The 14702-nt window shown below is 43.9% G+C and overlaps 2 protein-coding genes across 3 annotated transcripts in view; one reads left to right on the forward strand and one right to left on the reverse strand.

The window, feature by feature from the left end:
• The window catches only part of LOC118415326 (protein Wnt-5b-like), a 100454-nt gene that overhangs the window by 44270 nt on the left and 41482 nt on the right, over positions 1 to 14702 (reverse strand). The gene's annotated exons all lie outside the window — the stretch shown is intronic.
• On the forward strand, positions 5895 to 14053 carry LOC118415325 (F-box/LRR-repeat protein 14-like). Its single transcript, XM_035819828.1, has 3 exons — positions 5895 to 6700; positions 10858 to 11023; positions 12693 to 14053. The coding sequence occupies exons 1-3, from the start codon at positions 5991 to 5993 to the stop codon at positions 13011 to 13013; spliced, it is 1197 nt and encodes a 398-aa protein (XP_035675721.1). The 5' UTR covers positions 5895 to 5990; the 3' UTR covers positions 13014 to 14053.

Genomic DNA, 14702 nt, shown 5'->3' on the forward strand with positions numbered 1-14702 from the left:
CACGACCTTCCGACCGTATTATGACTAAATCTTATCTGATGATGTTCATAATTTCTATGCTATCTAATAAAAGCTCCCCTAGGATGCCGGATTCCGCTGCGTGATGAGTCACGTGACATCAGCAGGTAGTTTGAGGCCATGCAGAGTGAGCCAGTCCCCTAACCGTGAGATATGCTGCTGTTCTAGATTCCACGCTCATCTCATTGGTTTATCTCTCTACCTGAACAAACTCCCTAATGATTCTATGAAAAAAGCACGGCAACATTTCCAAAATAAAAAACAAAGCACTCATTTCACAACAAAAATAAGTCATTGTGAGCTGTGAGATAGCGCAACGTTTGAACAAGGAGGTTTTACCAAGCATCTATAGTGCGGAATCCGTGTTCTGAGGTGATATGTAACTCTAAAGCTTGTACACTGACAACATTAGTCTCTACCAGACTCCAGCCTGGCCGAATAATAATTAGGGACTAGTTAGGAATAAAAGCCTAGTAGCCTAGGAGTGAACTGACCGACCGGTGGATAGACTAGTTGGATAGACTGCAAAAGACTGACTGAAATCCTATGGCAACTTCTTTGTCCCTATTTGTCGAAATTCGTCTTTTTCATCCAGCTGACACGACTGTTTGGAGACTAGGCAATATGCTTTGCGACTGCCAATGCAAAATTCATGCAGATTCAAATGAGGATTAGCATGCTTTTAGATGCCTCCATGCGATCCCACAGGTCAGTGGGTCACGTACCCTGAGGACATATGCGTGAGTGCTCTAGGTCGAATCCATGGGACAATTTTTCACAACATAGAAAAATCTCATCACAAAAATGGAAAAGAACTGAAAAGAAATAGTTTGAATCGATTAAAAGGAAAGCGTCTAACTAAAACCAGAAGTGAAGGAAAAACGAGCATACAATACAAACACAGGCTTGCTACTTGTAAATTCACTTCGTTATTCACCCAAGTGGTGTAAACGGTGACCCTTCCTATGCTAAATTTCTTCCGCACAAGGAATTTATAGCCATTTTCTACTTGAACAAAACCTGAAGACATGCCATAAGTGATCTTTTAGTACCCCCAGTTTTATGTGTCTCCCCACACATGTCGTGGCGCCTGTGGATTGGTAACGGTGGTAAAGATGTGCCGGGGGACAAGAGAAAGACATGAACGGGTCAAAAGGAAGCTATCTGCGTTGCTAGGCGACAGCTCTATGCGACACCATGCCTTCCCGTCAACCTGAATGAGTATTGTCAGTCTTGGCGCCATCGTTCTGTTCGTAACACTGTCAGAAACAAACAGGCAAATGTTCCTGTTATGGAGGTAATTAGGTTAAAGAATATCTAGGTGGCAATTTTGATCCTACAGATCATCTGAAAGTGTGTGCTGGCAGAAGAAGATTGCACAAAATATTCTGATCAAGGAAGCTAAAACTTTAATGGTCTGAATTGGACAAAAGTCGACGTGAATCTTTGTGTAGATCTTACGAAGAAACGTTTCTTCGGTGAGCGTACGCGCTGATGTATGTACTATACTAGGCTTTATTAGGAAGATGCACTTAGCATCGGCTACTTGCGACTCACTTACTCGTGTAGGCCCCTGTGGTCATCTGTGACGGCCCCAGTGTGAGAGATGCTCCGAAGTAAGCACAGTGCCGTTGCAAGTCATGTTGGTCTGTTTTGCTTTTACGCAAAGACACATTGACTTTGAATAAGACAAAGCAACTTCCTTAGACAAACAACCCACCAACCAGAGTTGCAAACTGTCAAAACTTTCGAACTGAAATCGATGAAAAAAATCTCCTCAGTAGATTGGTATCAAAGATCGGTATCAAAGATTGGTATTTGGGATTGAGGGAATGGAAGGGATAAAAATGAACGTGATTGGGAAACTTGTTGCCGCCAGCATAGAATTACGAACGATTCTACATGCTGCATTCATTTGCCAGCATATCTCTCGTTCACATCACAACATGGAAGCCTCCGTATTTGAAAACATCCGGAGGCTATGCAATACATACCAATTCTTAATTCCCAGCCCTTCCATGCGAGTATGAAATCATGCAGTAATATTCCATAAGTGCATGTATCTCAGTAATGCATCGCGATATCATGTCGAGATATAATAAAACAGCGACGAGAATATTCATATCGTTTTTATTATACTGGCATAACTCGAGGATTGATTTGAAAGTAGCTTTAAAGAAGATTTTATATCTTTTCAACCCATGTAAAACCGGAGAAGCTGATAACTTCCGTCGATCAAATTTGATCTCTTCCGTCTTAGGCTGAATAGAGAAGCCCCGTAAACGGTTACTTAAGACCACCAATGAAGTCCTCCAACCGTTCCTTCCATCCATCAAAACTAAAACAAAGCCTTGCGCAGTTGGTCCCGCTTCGCGCATGAAAGGCCTAACTTGTCGTCATGGTAACCATCAGGAGAATTTATCGTCTCATTCATCAAAATCAGCCCGATCAGGAAATAGACCATAAAGGTATAGTTTATCTTTGTTAGATCATCGGCATATCCGCAATCCGCTATAATATTCTCCCCTTGAACGGGAAAACAAAGAACCGTGAAGGGCGAACATTCTGAGCAGGTGTTAGACAATGTCGCGTTAACGCGTTAGGAACGCTGGCTGAAAAAATAAGACTGGAAGGTAGAAGAGAACAAAAACATTTGAAATGGCATCAAGAGCGTCTAAAGTGCCTGATCAATAAGTTATATTGAATATGAAATTCCGCATATGAAAATTGCCACGGATAGAATCAAGCTGCCGTTCCAAGCGTCTCGATACGGGTATTTACAGAGCAACAGTGCCGCAGTGAGCAAGCAGAGGTTTTGTTTTTCTCGTAGTCCAGGGTGTATACTTAGAGAATAAGTGGCGATATGTTCGTGTACGTCTGTTTATGTGTATGAATGTGTGTGAGGGTGGGGAGGGGGTTTAAAGTTTAAACCATCGTACATTTCTCGCCAACGTTCCATGTGAGTATGTATTATGATATAAGTGAATGACTTTTACGATTTCTATTTCCAATTTTCCTTTCGTATTTACTGTACAACCACATCCTTGTGCACTATTTTGAGTTCACCGCCCACCTGTCACTAACTCTGTCAGACGTTTGAGCAAATGCACGCCTGACACTTCCCGACATGCCCCGGACCTCCAGGGCCACGGCGTTGAACTTGTCAGGTCAGCCTTGTCACACGGCTTGGAAGAATACCAAAGAAAACTCCCGGGACTGAATGCAAGATCTAGATGGAGAACTGTTGACCAGTTTTCCTCGAATCGCGCAGCATGACTGGTATTCATTACAATCATTTCACATTTTCACCACTCCCTTTTCACTTCATCCTCCCATTTTTATAGATAACAAGCCCGATGAAGGGTTACGTAGAAGACCTGACTCAGACCAAGCGGGTAGTTAAAAGAATATGATTAACTGTGACATCTACAAGAACGGGGCTCAGTAAGGTGACCAGCAGACTGCATACCCCGAGGCCAGGGTGGTAAGGTACCCAAAATCTGACCCATATGACTAACCATTCCGATACAGGACTATAGTGGCCGGTGGGGTCCGTTCACTCCTGCCATCCAAATGTATTTTGCTCTGAAAGGCTTTCCCTTTGTACAGCTGCAACCCCAACTCCGGGCCAGTTCTATCTTGATCTTACTTTAACATTTTAGTGAGGCCTAGCTAAGCTCCTTAGCAAAGTTGGCAATGCCTATAACACCTGACCAACAACAGGTTATGCTAGTTTTTCATTACCCTGGTCCAGTCAATGAAAATGCCATAAAAGCAAAGGCCTAGTATTCAACAAAGATCCACTTGTGTACCAGTGTGTAACGACAACCATCTCTCTGTTCTGTGTCTAGAATATTTCAATATGATCACTTGGCAGCTTCGCATCTTCACCTATCGGGGTTGAAGAAGCCCAGGAGAATGTCGAGGCGGGCGGCAGCGCTTCCCTGGTCGCTCCAGATGTGGGTGTGTGCCCACAATAGCCGTGCTTGTACGGGGATCCTGTGGGGGAATTTCGTCTTATAGAACAAGTACCGGGTCGATGTAGTTTGGTATCTCTCTCGCTCTCTTTCTGTCTGCCCAGCGGCTGATGCATTCCGCGTGGGCCGGGAGGCTTTGTCCGTGTGCAGCTGGTGTGCAGTCTCACAGCCATTTGGGGGGAGGATCGTATATCTTCTCTTTGGAGGAAGTATGTGAAGTCGGCAAAGTACATATATATCACCAATTACCATTCCATGAGAGAAGACTTTTGGGAATCATAGTGTATTTGCAAGAGAAGGTAAGGATGCGTGGTTAGAACTGGGGTTTCATCGATTCTCATTCCGATTATTGATTATTTGCAGGGAAACTAATCAGGATTCGTTTATCTTCAAGTGGGAGAGGGTGCCCGATTGCTATACCAAGGGAGATTAGATCAAATAATCCGAAAACTCCCTGGTCCTTCCAAATCCAATACTTGATGTCATAGGAAACGGTTCATCAAAATGTGGATTTCCATTGTGTCAAGATAGCCTGGGGCATTGTGGGGTCGTTTCCGTTTCCTGTTTGTAGACACAAATAGCCAGTTCACACCTACACCTGTGCGGTGGAACATTCCGATAGTCAAACTTGTAAATCTGTCAAAACCACGTTACCGATCCAACCCAATACTCAGATGGAACATCGTAAACAATCTGTCGTAAACGGCAGATCGCCTGGCTATCTTGTAATGCCAACTTAGAAGTTAGAGAGTGTTGTAACAAATTTCCCTCAGTACCCTTTTTGTACCATCTGCTACCGGCCTGAATCTTTTCGCCAGAATGCCCGCCAGCAATTTCACTGTAAAGCATGACCAATCGCAACGGGCTTCCCAACTTACAAACTTGAAAAAAATGGTTAATGTCAAAAGTATAATAACTGTGCACGAGCCGACAGTTGGCTTGACATTGACCTCGAAACAAACTCTAAAAAATACATATTTTGAATTAAGTATCGTTGTTACCCATATTCTGTGATACGAAAGTGTCGTCGACGAAGCCATGTAACGTTACTTCCTACTCTCCAAATTCCAATCAGAGGTTCAGCTCCGGCTGTTTTAAAACTCTTGATGCGTTGTCACATCTACTTTGGAATACATTTTTTTTAAATAATATGATCAACTATGTTGCTATGCTGTTTAGATCCATTATTTTAATTTTTCATGAAACATTCTGACCAAGAAGGTAACCTCCTTGCTCTGACATAAAATATTGTGTAAGCTATTCTGGTGCATTAATAATAATAATAATGACATTCTGCTTTTCTGTAAGCAGCGAAGTATATTTCTATTTCTCTGTCGTGTGTGTGTGTGTATGTATGTGTGTGTGTGTGTGTTTGTGTGTCTGTGCGCGCGCACGCGTGTACGTGCGTTAACGTACGTGTACTACATTCTACAGTCAGAGCATACTAACAAAAATAACAAGGAACTGTGACAGCGGTAAAGTGGAGACATATTTTCTTGCCAAAGTCAAGCCATCGATAAGAGCTGAGAACGTACTGTCCCTAACACAAACAGTCCAAATCTGCCAAGGAGACTGTCAAGGCACGTCCTGACTCACGAACCGTCCCAACTCAAAACACAGAAAACCTCTGGAATTCTTATATTCCGCCAACATCATGATACCCTCGCAATGTAACACTATCTGGTGGGCCATTCAGACTTGTTTGAACACTTCGTGAAGTAAAATCTACAGGTGAAACGCCATAAAAAGTGGCTTCTTTTGAGAGAAAACCCAGCGTGTCGGCTCGGTAAAGCTTGGAGCTGTCAATATGCACATCAGATATCGGCGGGGCGCCCAGGTCAGATTACGCTCCCAGCCAATCAGCGCGCGTCTCGCGGGAAATGCGATACGGGATTAGCGCGTCACGTGACCGGGGTGAGCTGCGGGGTTAGTGGCAGGAAACCGTGCGGCTGTGGAGAGGAACCCGGCGGTGTGGGGTTCGATTCCCACCCCGAAATGGATGAAATCACCATTTCATGTCTGTTTCCCGAGATCTTAGCGATGATCTTCAGCCACCTAGACGTCCGGGACAGAGGCAGAGCGGCGCAGGTGTGTAGGAGATGGCGGGACGCCGCGTACTCCAGGTCTGTGTGGAGAGGCGTCGAGGCGAGGTTACATCTCCGTCGGGCCAACCCGTCTTTGTTCCCGAGCCTCGTCTCCCGCGGAATCCGTAAAGTTCAAATACTGTCCCTTCGCAGGAGCCTGAGCTACGTGGTTCAAGGTATGTCTAACATCGTGTCGCTGAACTTGAGCGGGTGCTACAACCTCACAGACATCGGACTGAGCCACGCGTTCACCCAGGACGTGCCGAGCCTGACGGAACTCAACCTGAGTTTGTGTAAACAGATCACCGATTCCAGTCTAGGACGCATTGCACAGTACCTCAAAAACCTGGAGCGGCTAGACCTGGGAGGTTGTTGTAATATCACTAACACGGGATTGTTACTGTGTGCCTGGGGACTGCTAAAACTCAGGTATCTGAACCTGAGAAGCTGTAGACACATCTCAGACGTTGGCATCGGACATTTGTCAGGCATTAGCAAGAACGCCGCAGAGGGGTGTCTGCACTTGGAACATTTGTGCCTGCAAGACTGTCAAAAACTCACGGACTTGGCACTCAAACATGTATCAAAGGGTCTACAGAGATTGAAAAGTCTGAACCTGAGGTAAGAAGCGGGCTCGAGGGGTTTAAACAGCGGGGTTTGGGTCTTGTTCTCGGTTTGTGAAACTGTCCTGGCGCGCTGCCATGCCGTACCCGCCTTCATACATGCGAGCCTGACAGACCAGTCCAACTAGTCGGCATTTGTATGGGTGTGCAGTGTGGGGGTGGGGGGCATAGTCACAAACAAGCTTCTAACACAATGAATGCACCAGAGATTAGGGGACAACAATCTTTGAGTCATAGTGTCATTGAAATACATCCGAAAGGTTGTGTTTAGATTTTTCAGACGTTCAGATTTTGCTGGTAGCAGTGTAGTTGTATGTTTTACACACATGGGGGAGGTTCAATAACGCCAGGGGAAGTACATTAGCACTCTGCAGAGGGTCTGATTACTATAAGGTTGACATTTTTGCTAGATATATTTTGCTGTGTGTTGAAATGTCAAGGCAATAAGGCTATATGCGAGTAAGATTTTCCAGAGTGGGTTAAACTTGAGAAATCAAAATTACGAATAGACCATGAGATAACCAAGAGATTGTTACGGCGAATAAGAAAAAGTATACCACTTCAAGTATTATTCTCACAGCAAACTGAGCAAAGCAATGCAATGCACTTAGCCCCCAAATTTGGCAAACAAATGCTAGCTCACTAGAATTGTGATACTATGAAATGATTACTAAATTTTTCATTCAGCATAAAGATTTCATTCAGCAGACCACCATTGAAGACAGGTCAGTATCAAATTCTTTACAGGTGATCCAGGAGCAAGTCTGAAATTTGAGCCTAATTTGTAGGAATCCCAGCAGTTGGCACTGATTTTAAGACCATAATCTCACCATGGGTACATTGAAACAGCATGTCTGTTCATTAACTACCTCATAATTGGTCATTTATCTTGAGCTCAAGATGTCATCCCAGAGAATATGGTACTTTATGCAAAGATTTTAAAAGGAGAGGATTATAAGTACATAGCTCACTAAATAAATAAGCTTGTTATGCAGGCTATCTACCTAGACAGCTAACCCTTGACAGAGGAACAGTGAATGTAAAGGTTCGTCTCAATTGAATTAGGACCCCGAAAAGATTGTAATTTGTAGGGCATCAGAAGAGTAGTTAAAAACTTTAAAGAAGTGCTGCCGACAAACAGAAATGAATTGTATTGAGCAGGTGCGCTCAAGGCACAACACATGTTGATTACCTAGGGCTTTCTGGAGAATCTTTCTATTCTCTCTTGCCAATCACGTAAAGAACCTAAAAGTCAAGGCATAAAAGTAGCTACTGGAAATTACTACAAAAATGTATGATGATTCTGATGTTTACAAGTGGTGACAGAATTGTTAAAACTTAAAACGTTACTATAACATTTATTAGTAACTTGTGGTGCAAGCCAATAGCATCTTAGTTGTGCTAGTTTCCTAAAGTAGATAATTCTACATAACTAGCATTAAAAATGGACCTAGCTTGGAGATGACAAAGATTGCAGAGAGATTGTCTACAAATGTGTAGTAAAAATATATCAAGTCAAAAAGGGAAACTGTTAGCATCTTCAACTTTTGAGCTGCAGTGTTTTTCCTCAGTTGACACCACACTTCTGTGGTAACTAGGTAGTGACTCATTTTGTGCTGAAGGAAATCACAATGGTGATATGGGCCAAACCCAGCAGTTTTGTATACAAGTGTAGGTGATAAGACCATACACAAGCACAGAGCACCAGATACCAACTTGGAGTAACCAGGGATAGATGCTAAACATGCCAGGTTTGCCAGGAATATCTTATCTTTTGGTAGTTGATTTACTTCAGTTTGCCAGGACTGGAGATAGGATGGAAAGGACAGGATGTATTTGTGTGCGTGACCTTTGATCCTTAAATCTCTACTTCAAGCAGATGCTGTGGTCCCATAGTGAGTTCTATCAGTTGGACTGATTGAGATAGAAAGATGCTGTAGGTGAGGTGCTGGTGTCACTGAGAACCCTGATGTAAAGCCGCCATAAGGCAGTTAAATCATAGGATACTGATACCACACACGCATTTTGGTCCATTGGTCCGACCTCTTCCATAGCTGGGCTTAACCCTGGTAGTCTTAGCCTCCTTCACCGGCCTCTCTGGGAAGCTTGGCAATTTTTTTGGGGGGGGTTTCTTTTCGCGATTTTTAACCGGGAATATGCCGGGAAAGGAATATATGCCCGGAAAGGAATATACACCGGAAAGCTTGTACGGGCTAGGCGAAATCGGCTTCCCAGTAGGCCTGCTACTCTTCGGTATCTACAAAGCCCTATTAAAAAACACTTATCACCATTTGGTATGGATGTGCGAACTTCCCGTCATAAACGCGTCCAGCACTGGCAGCCTGGCACACACCCCGTTGCGCGATGACCCGTAACTTTGTAACGGTCGTCGGGTCACGCATTTCAAAACACGGCTCATTTGAAAACGAGTACTTACCGTAGAAAAACTCCGCTGAAACTTCCCATTATGTACGAAAGAGCTTCCCCGAGTTGAGGGAAGGACTATCCCTGGCCATTGCTGTGGTCTGCGAAGGCAATGATTGTTTTGTTGGCCTTGCTACAGGCCAAGGCAAGTCGCTCTGCTATCAGATTTTGCCGTCGATTGCCAGAGAACTCACCATGGTCATCGTCATCTCGCCACTTCATGCCTTTGTTGCTGATCAGGCAAGGCTTGTTTGCACTACGTGTGGGAAATCGTTTTTTGTATTTTTCGAGATCGAGCGACCGTCTTTTAGACTTTTTACGGCTCTCGCCCCCCTCCCCATTCAGATTGCCGGTCGGATCATCGATGGTGTATGAAAGTATGTTTTTAAACCCACTGGAAAAAATGTTTTACACTGATCTGAAATGTAAGTTTTGCACGTGTTTGATACAAAAACTTATTCAAACTGTTGTATCAATTATTGTAACGTTAACTCTGGAAGTGACAAAGGCAGGCAGCGTGTGCACGGTTTCCGGTAACGTTACGTAGGTTTGTGGCACGCTTCGGGGTGGCCGTGCACTATTAACGTTGAAGTGTGAATTACTTCTCGCGGCAGTGTGAATAACTTCTCGCGAATACATTAATTGGCCGTCTGAAAGGCATTCTTAATCATTATTGCGTTTGTAGATACCGAAGAGTAGCAGGCCTACTGGGAAGCCGATTTCGCCTAGCCCGTACAAGCTTTCCGGTGTATATTCCTTTCCGGGCATATATTCCTTTCCCGGCATATTCCCGGTTAAAAATCGCGAAAAGAAACCCCCCCCAAAAAAATTGCCAAGCTTCCCAGAGAGGCCGGTGAAGGAGGCTAGGTAGTCTGAACATCACGTCATATTGGGAGTTATTTATCAGTTATAGATTCCTGCTACCCATGAACTACTAGTTGTGTGTGACTGGCTTCACTGCTAGCTTCAAAGTCAGAGTTACATTCAATAATCTAGTGAATATGTAGGAAGTGTGATATGAAATATGCCCATCTAGGTACCCAAATGCCTGACTCCTAACATGCCAGTCTGCTGTAACTGTACACCCAGTGCCCTACCCCTTGGACCTGCCAACTGGGGCAAGGTCAGCGTCAGGCAGGCAAATCTACTCACTCTCTCCCTGGTTACTACTCAGTCATATAAACACCATTTGTCCGCTGGCAAAACACACCCTGCAGGACCATGCCAGCAGTGGCAGCTAGACAGACAAGTTAGTTCCTCCGCAAATCATTATTAGTTGTGGGGCTAGCTCGGGGAATGATTTGGCTGACTGCTAAGCCCATGACTTTTGTGTCTGACCTTGGATGGCAAATGTTTTGTTCCATACTTGGGACCAATAACACTAACCAATGTAGCAACATTTACTGATAAAAACATGCCCCCAACGTGACAGCAAAGGAGACTGTTGACCTAGACTGAAATCAGCCTTATTCTCTGTAAACAAACTACAAATGTACTAGTAGTTTCTGAAATTTCTTCAGACTGAGAGCGAATATTTTCAGCTCAACATACTTTGTACACTTGCAGAATTGTAGTAACGTAGAGATAATATACCAGTAGAGATAGTTGAATTGTCATTGCCTGTCCTGCATATCTGTACATATCTTCATCTATGCACACCCTGTTACAGCATTTAGATAGGATTTTCTAGTTTATGATATTTAAAAACCTGTCTGTGTGTTGTCCCTACAGTTTCTGTTGCGGGATCTCAGACGGAGGCATGATGTACCTTGCCAAGATGAGCAGCCTTAAGGAGCTAAACCTGCGCAGCTGTGACAACATCTCAGACATCGGGATAGCGCATCTGGCAGACGGAAGTGCCACAATCTCTCACCTAGACGTCTCCTTTTGTGATAAGGTAGGTTTGAATGATGGAATTTCCTTATGTGTTTTCTGTATCTACTGCAGTAGGACCTTGTGCGGAACCGCTGTCAATCTCATACAAATGATGTACAAGGGTAACCTTTGTACAAGCTCACTAGAAACTCAAAATTATTTTTTGAAAATAGCTCTCTCCACAACTGCTTGTGTGTTTAATAAATCCAGCGAAGAGCGACATCCATACCAGTTGTATATGACCTAGATACTCCAGCAGGTGTGAGCAAGGTTAGAAGTGAAGTCCGGAAGAGAGGGTTATCCCAAGGAGCACTGCTAGCTTCATGTGTGCCACATGTCACAGTGTGAAGGATTACACACCCACTACTGAACACCAGCTGGTACAACTTACCTACATGTCAATCTGTAAACATCTATGTTCCACTTGACCCAATCGGAAAATAACTCAGACTTTTATGCCTCCATGGAAAATGTGGTTCCTTTTATGCTTGTTCAAAAAAATTATAAAGCAACATGTCAACGTGCAGGCGTCAGTTTTCCACTCGACCTGACATGATTGTTTCTGTTCTTCTTGCATCCATTTTTTTCATGTTGCAAAATAATGGAAGTGTAATCAAATGGAATCATTGGGTTAGAATTGTAATGAAGACCTAGAGCTATGCCGGGAGATGAAGCAGAAATGATTATGGAGAAAATCAGTTGGTGCAGCTATTGGCTGTGTGCAAGTGTGTGCTCATGTCCATGTATGAGTGACGCCTGGGGCAAGCACCTCTAGAATGCACACATTTTGGGGTCATGGCCAGTATTGCCTGAGGTGATGGGTCAAGGATGGAATATTGACATGCAGTTAGCTCAAATGGTGGGACATCTTTGTGGAAGTAATTCAGGGATTCTCCCAACTATCGGAGTGTGCTCTGATGGACTCTTCAGAAGTTATTTGGTTTCACACTTTTCCCATTTACCTACGTGAAGCACACAAGGTTGTCAATGTGCAGAAGTAATGTATCGCCAACAGCACGTGGCGCACGCTCCTACAAATGTGAGACATCTAAAGATGCCAGGAGAGAATAACACGAGAGTTTATAAACCATCTGTACCCGTCGGCAAAGAAGTAGAAGAGCCCTTTCGAGGACTCTCCACAGTTGTCAGGTGTTGGTGGAGTAAAAAGCCATTACTGCCATGATGTAGCACAAAGGGGGAAGATGACAGGTGTATGATGGAGTACAGCACTTGAGCAGTAACATGTGATTAATGCTCATGATCTGAAGGGGGGCTGCAGGAGAGTTGTTTTTCTATCACTGCTGGTCGGCGACACATTTAGAGAAGGCCTCGCTGCCATCTGGTGCAGGAAGATAGCTGTTATTTGTAGGGTGTTGCAGAAAGGGGACGATGCAAAGTCTGCTTTTTGTGAGGGATGACAGGCAACAAATGTCCTAGGACAGAACTAGAGAAGGAATGGTTCTTATATCAAAAAAGGACAAGGGTGCAAAGAAAATGGCGTCCCTTTTATGGATTTTTCCATGCCGTTTTTTTCCTTATACTCATATATTAGAATCTTATATTCTTATAGATTACAATGTTATCGTTTCCCAAAAATTCTGAATGTAATTTTTTCTTCAATGTACAATTACGCTATTATATAAACATTTGGGGTAGCATATTAAATATCCTTGTCTTGTTCTGTCTTTTAGGTTGGTGATTCAGCACTTGGCCACATTGCCCATGGACTGTACCACCTACACAGCCTAAGTCTGGGGTCCTGCAACATCAGTGACGAGGGGTTGAACAGAATGGTGCGGTCCATGCATGAACTGACAACACTGGACATTGGGCAGTGTTACAAGATAACGGACAAGGGTCTGGGACTCATAGCAGATAACCTGACACAACTCACTAACATAGACTTGTACGGGTGCACCAAGATCACCACTGCTGGCCTGGAGAGGATCATGCAGCTGCCAAGGTTAAGTGTTCTGAACCTTGGCCTCTGGCACAGGTCAAGTTCAAGATGAAAGGTCAAGGGTTGCGAGCATTAAGCTCACAGAACAGGTTGAAATCCTTACTCATCCAGAGCCAAGAGTCACCTGTAGGCTGATAGGTAACAACACCTGGTTACAAGTTGCTTGGAAAGTAGGGACTGGGTCAAGCTACAGGTCAAAGGTCAGCAGATGTCAGAGGTCACTAGAAATGCAACATACCCATGATTGTGTTTCTCACTAACAGATGTAGTGCCCAACCAACACCTAGGAAACTGCTGTGCTTTTAACCCTATATAAATGTTGTATACATGAAAAAGTCACTATCAGGGAAGAGAAGCTGTAACTAGCATGAGTGTGTTGGTTGAGATTATGGTAAGCAGGACAAATAGATTGACCCAGCTCAGTAAGGTTCCTGTAAACAACACAGGGCTGACCCGTCCAGGCCCGGTATGTTTGCAAACACTGCCACAGGTACCAGCTCATACCACTGTAGGTAGGAATGCAGACATCCCAGCCATACAGAGGACAGTTCTATGTCTCAGCCTGTATACAGACTAGGGTAGGCTGGTGGGACAAGCACACAGAGTTTCAACTACAAAGCAATAACTATTGTTAGACTGCCAACAAAGTGGCCTGGAAACACTGATTATCATTCAGGGCTCGTACACAATCTTAACCTGGCCTAATGTACTTAAAGATTTGGACAGAAGGAAAATATTCTGCCCGTGTCAGTTGCCTTGGAATTGTGCAAACACAACTCGGTGACCTGTCTGCATGGTGGAAGGAATGTATTGATCTTGGTTTGCTGTCTACTTGTATTACAAGTGCAGAATTAAAGATGAGACAGCTGGTGTTTTGAACTGTATGTACTCTGCAATGTAGCTGTCGGGTTGTTTTGGAGTGGTAGGAGATGTGGAGAATACACAGGCATGTGGATATGACAATGTATGTAAATTGAGAGCTAATGAATAAAAAGAGACTATCGTGTAACGAACTCAGGTTTAGACAGAACCCAGATGTACAGTTAAACATGACAATTAAATATCTCACCCTGGAAAGCCAGGAAAATGCAACTGGAATGAAACATGTCTCATCATTTGTGTAAGGTAACTATTATGATACACATCGCAGAAACCTAGTGCATCTGCATATTATCTGCACCTAGGCACTGGCATCTTCTTGGTTTGCTTGTTTCAGTTTCCCAGCAACATCATATGTTTTGGCACATTTCAGTAAACAGTTAGTTGACTAGTGTATACAAAAGACTCGAAATCCAGACAAGCATGACAATTGAATTCTAACCTAAGTGGGAATGATCTAGAATCTAGAACTCTACACTGTATGCAAATTAACTATTTCATGCTTTGCGAAGGTGAGCAAATATAGAAGGCTCTGCCAAAACCAATTACAGTATGAAGTAGGAATGTGTTTTGAACAAAATGTTCATGTTTGAAAGCCAGGCACAGAATCCCCTCCAGACAGGGCGGGTACAAATAAGACTCGTGGGTCAAAGGTGGTCCTGGAACGACCCAGGGTCAAGTGCGACGTGGTTTAGGGACTGAACTCCCAAGGGACGGGTCAGGAATGGTAATGAGCCCTGCAGGGTGGAATTGCGCCCAGAATAATTAAGGGACCAGTCGTTTCTGTAGTCAGGGATGGGGTGCTGGATCATAATGAACAGATAAAGCAATCCAATCCTTATCACGCTGTAATCTCCAAGAA

This window comes from Branchiostoma floridae, chromosome 5, assembly GCF_000003815.2.
Source record: "Branchiostoma floridae strain S238N-H82 chromosome 5, Bfl_VNyyK, whole genome shotgun sequence".
Classification (NCBI taxonomy): domain Eukaryota; kingdom Metazoa; phylum Chordata; class Leptocardii; order Amphioxiformes; family Branchiostomatidae; genus Branchiostoma; species Branchiostoma floridae.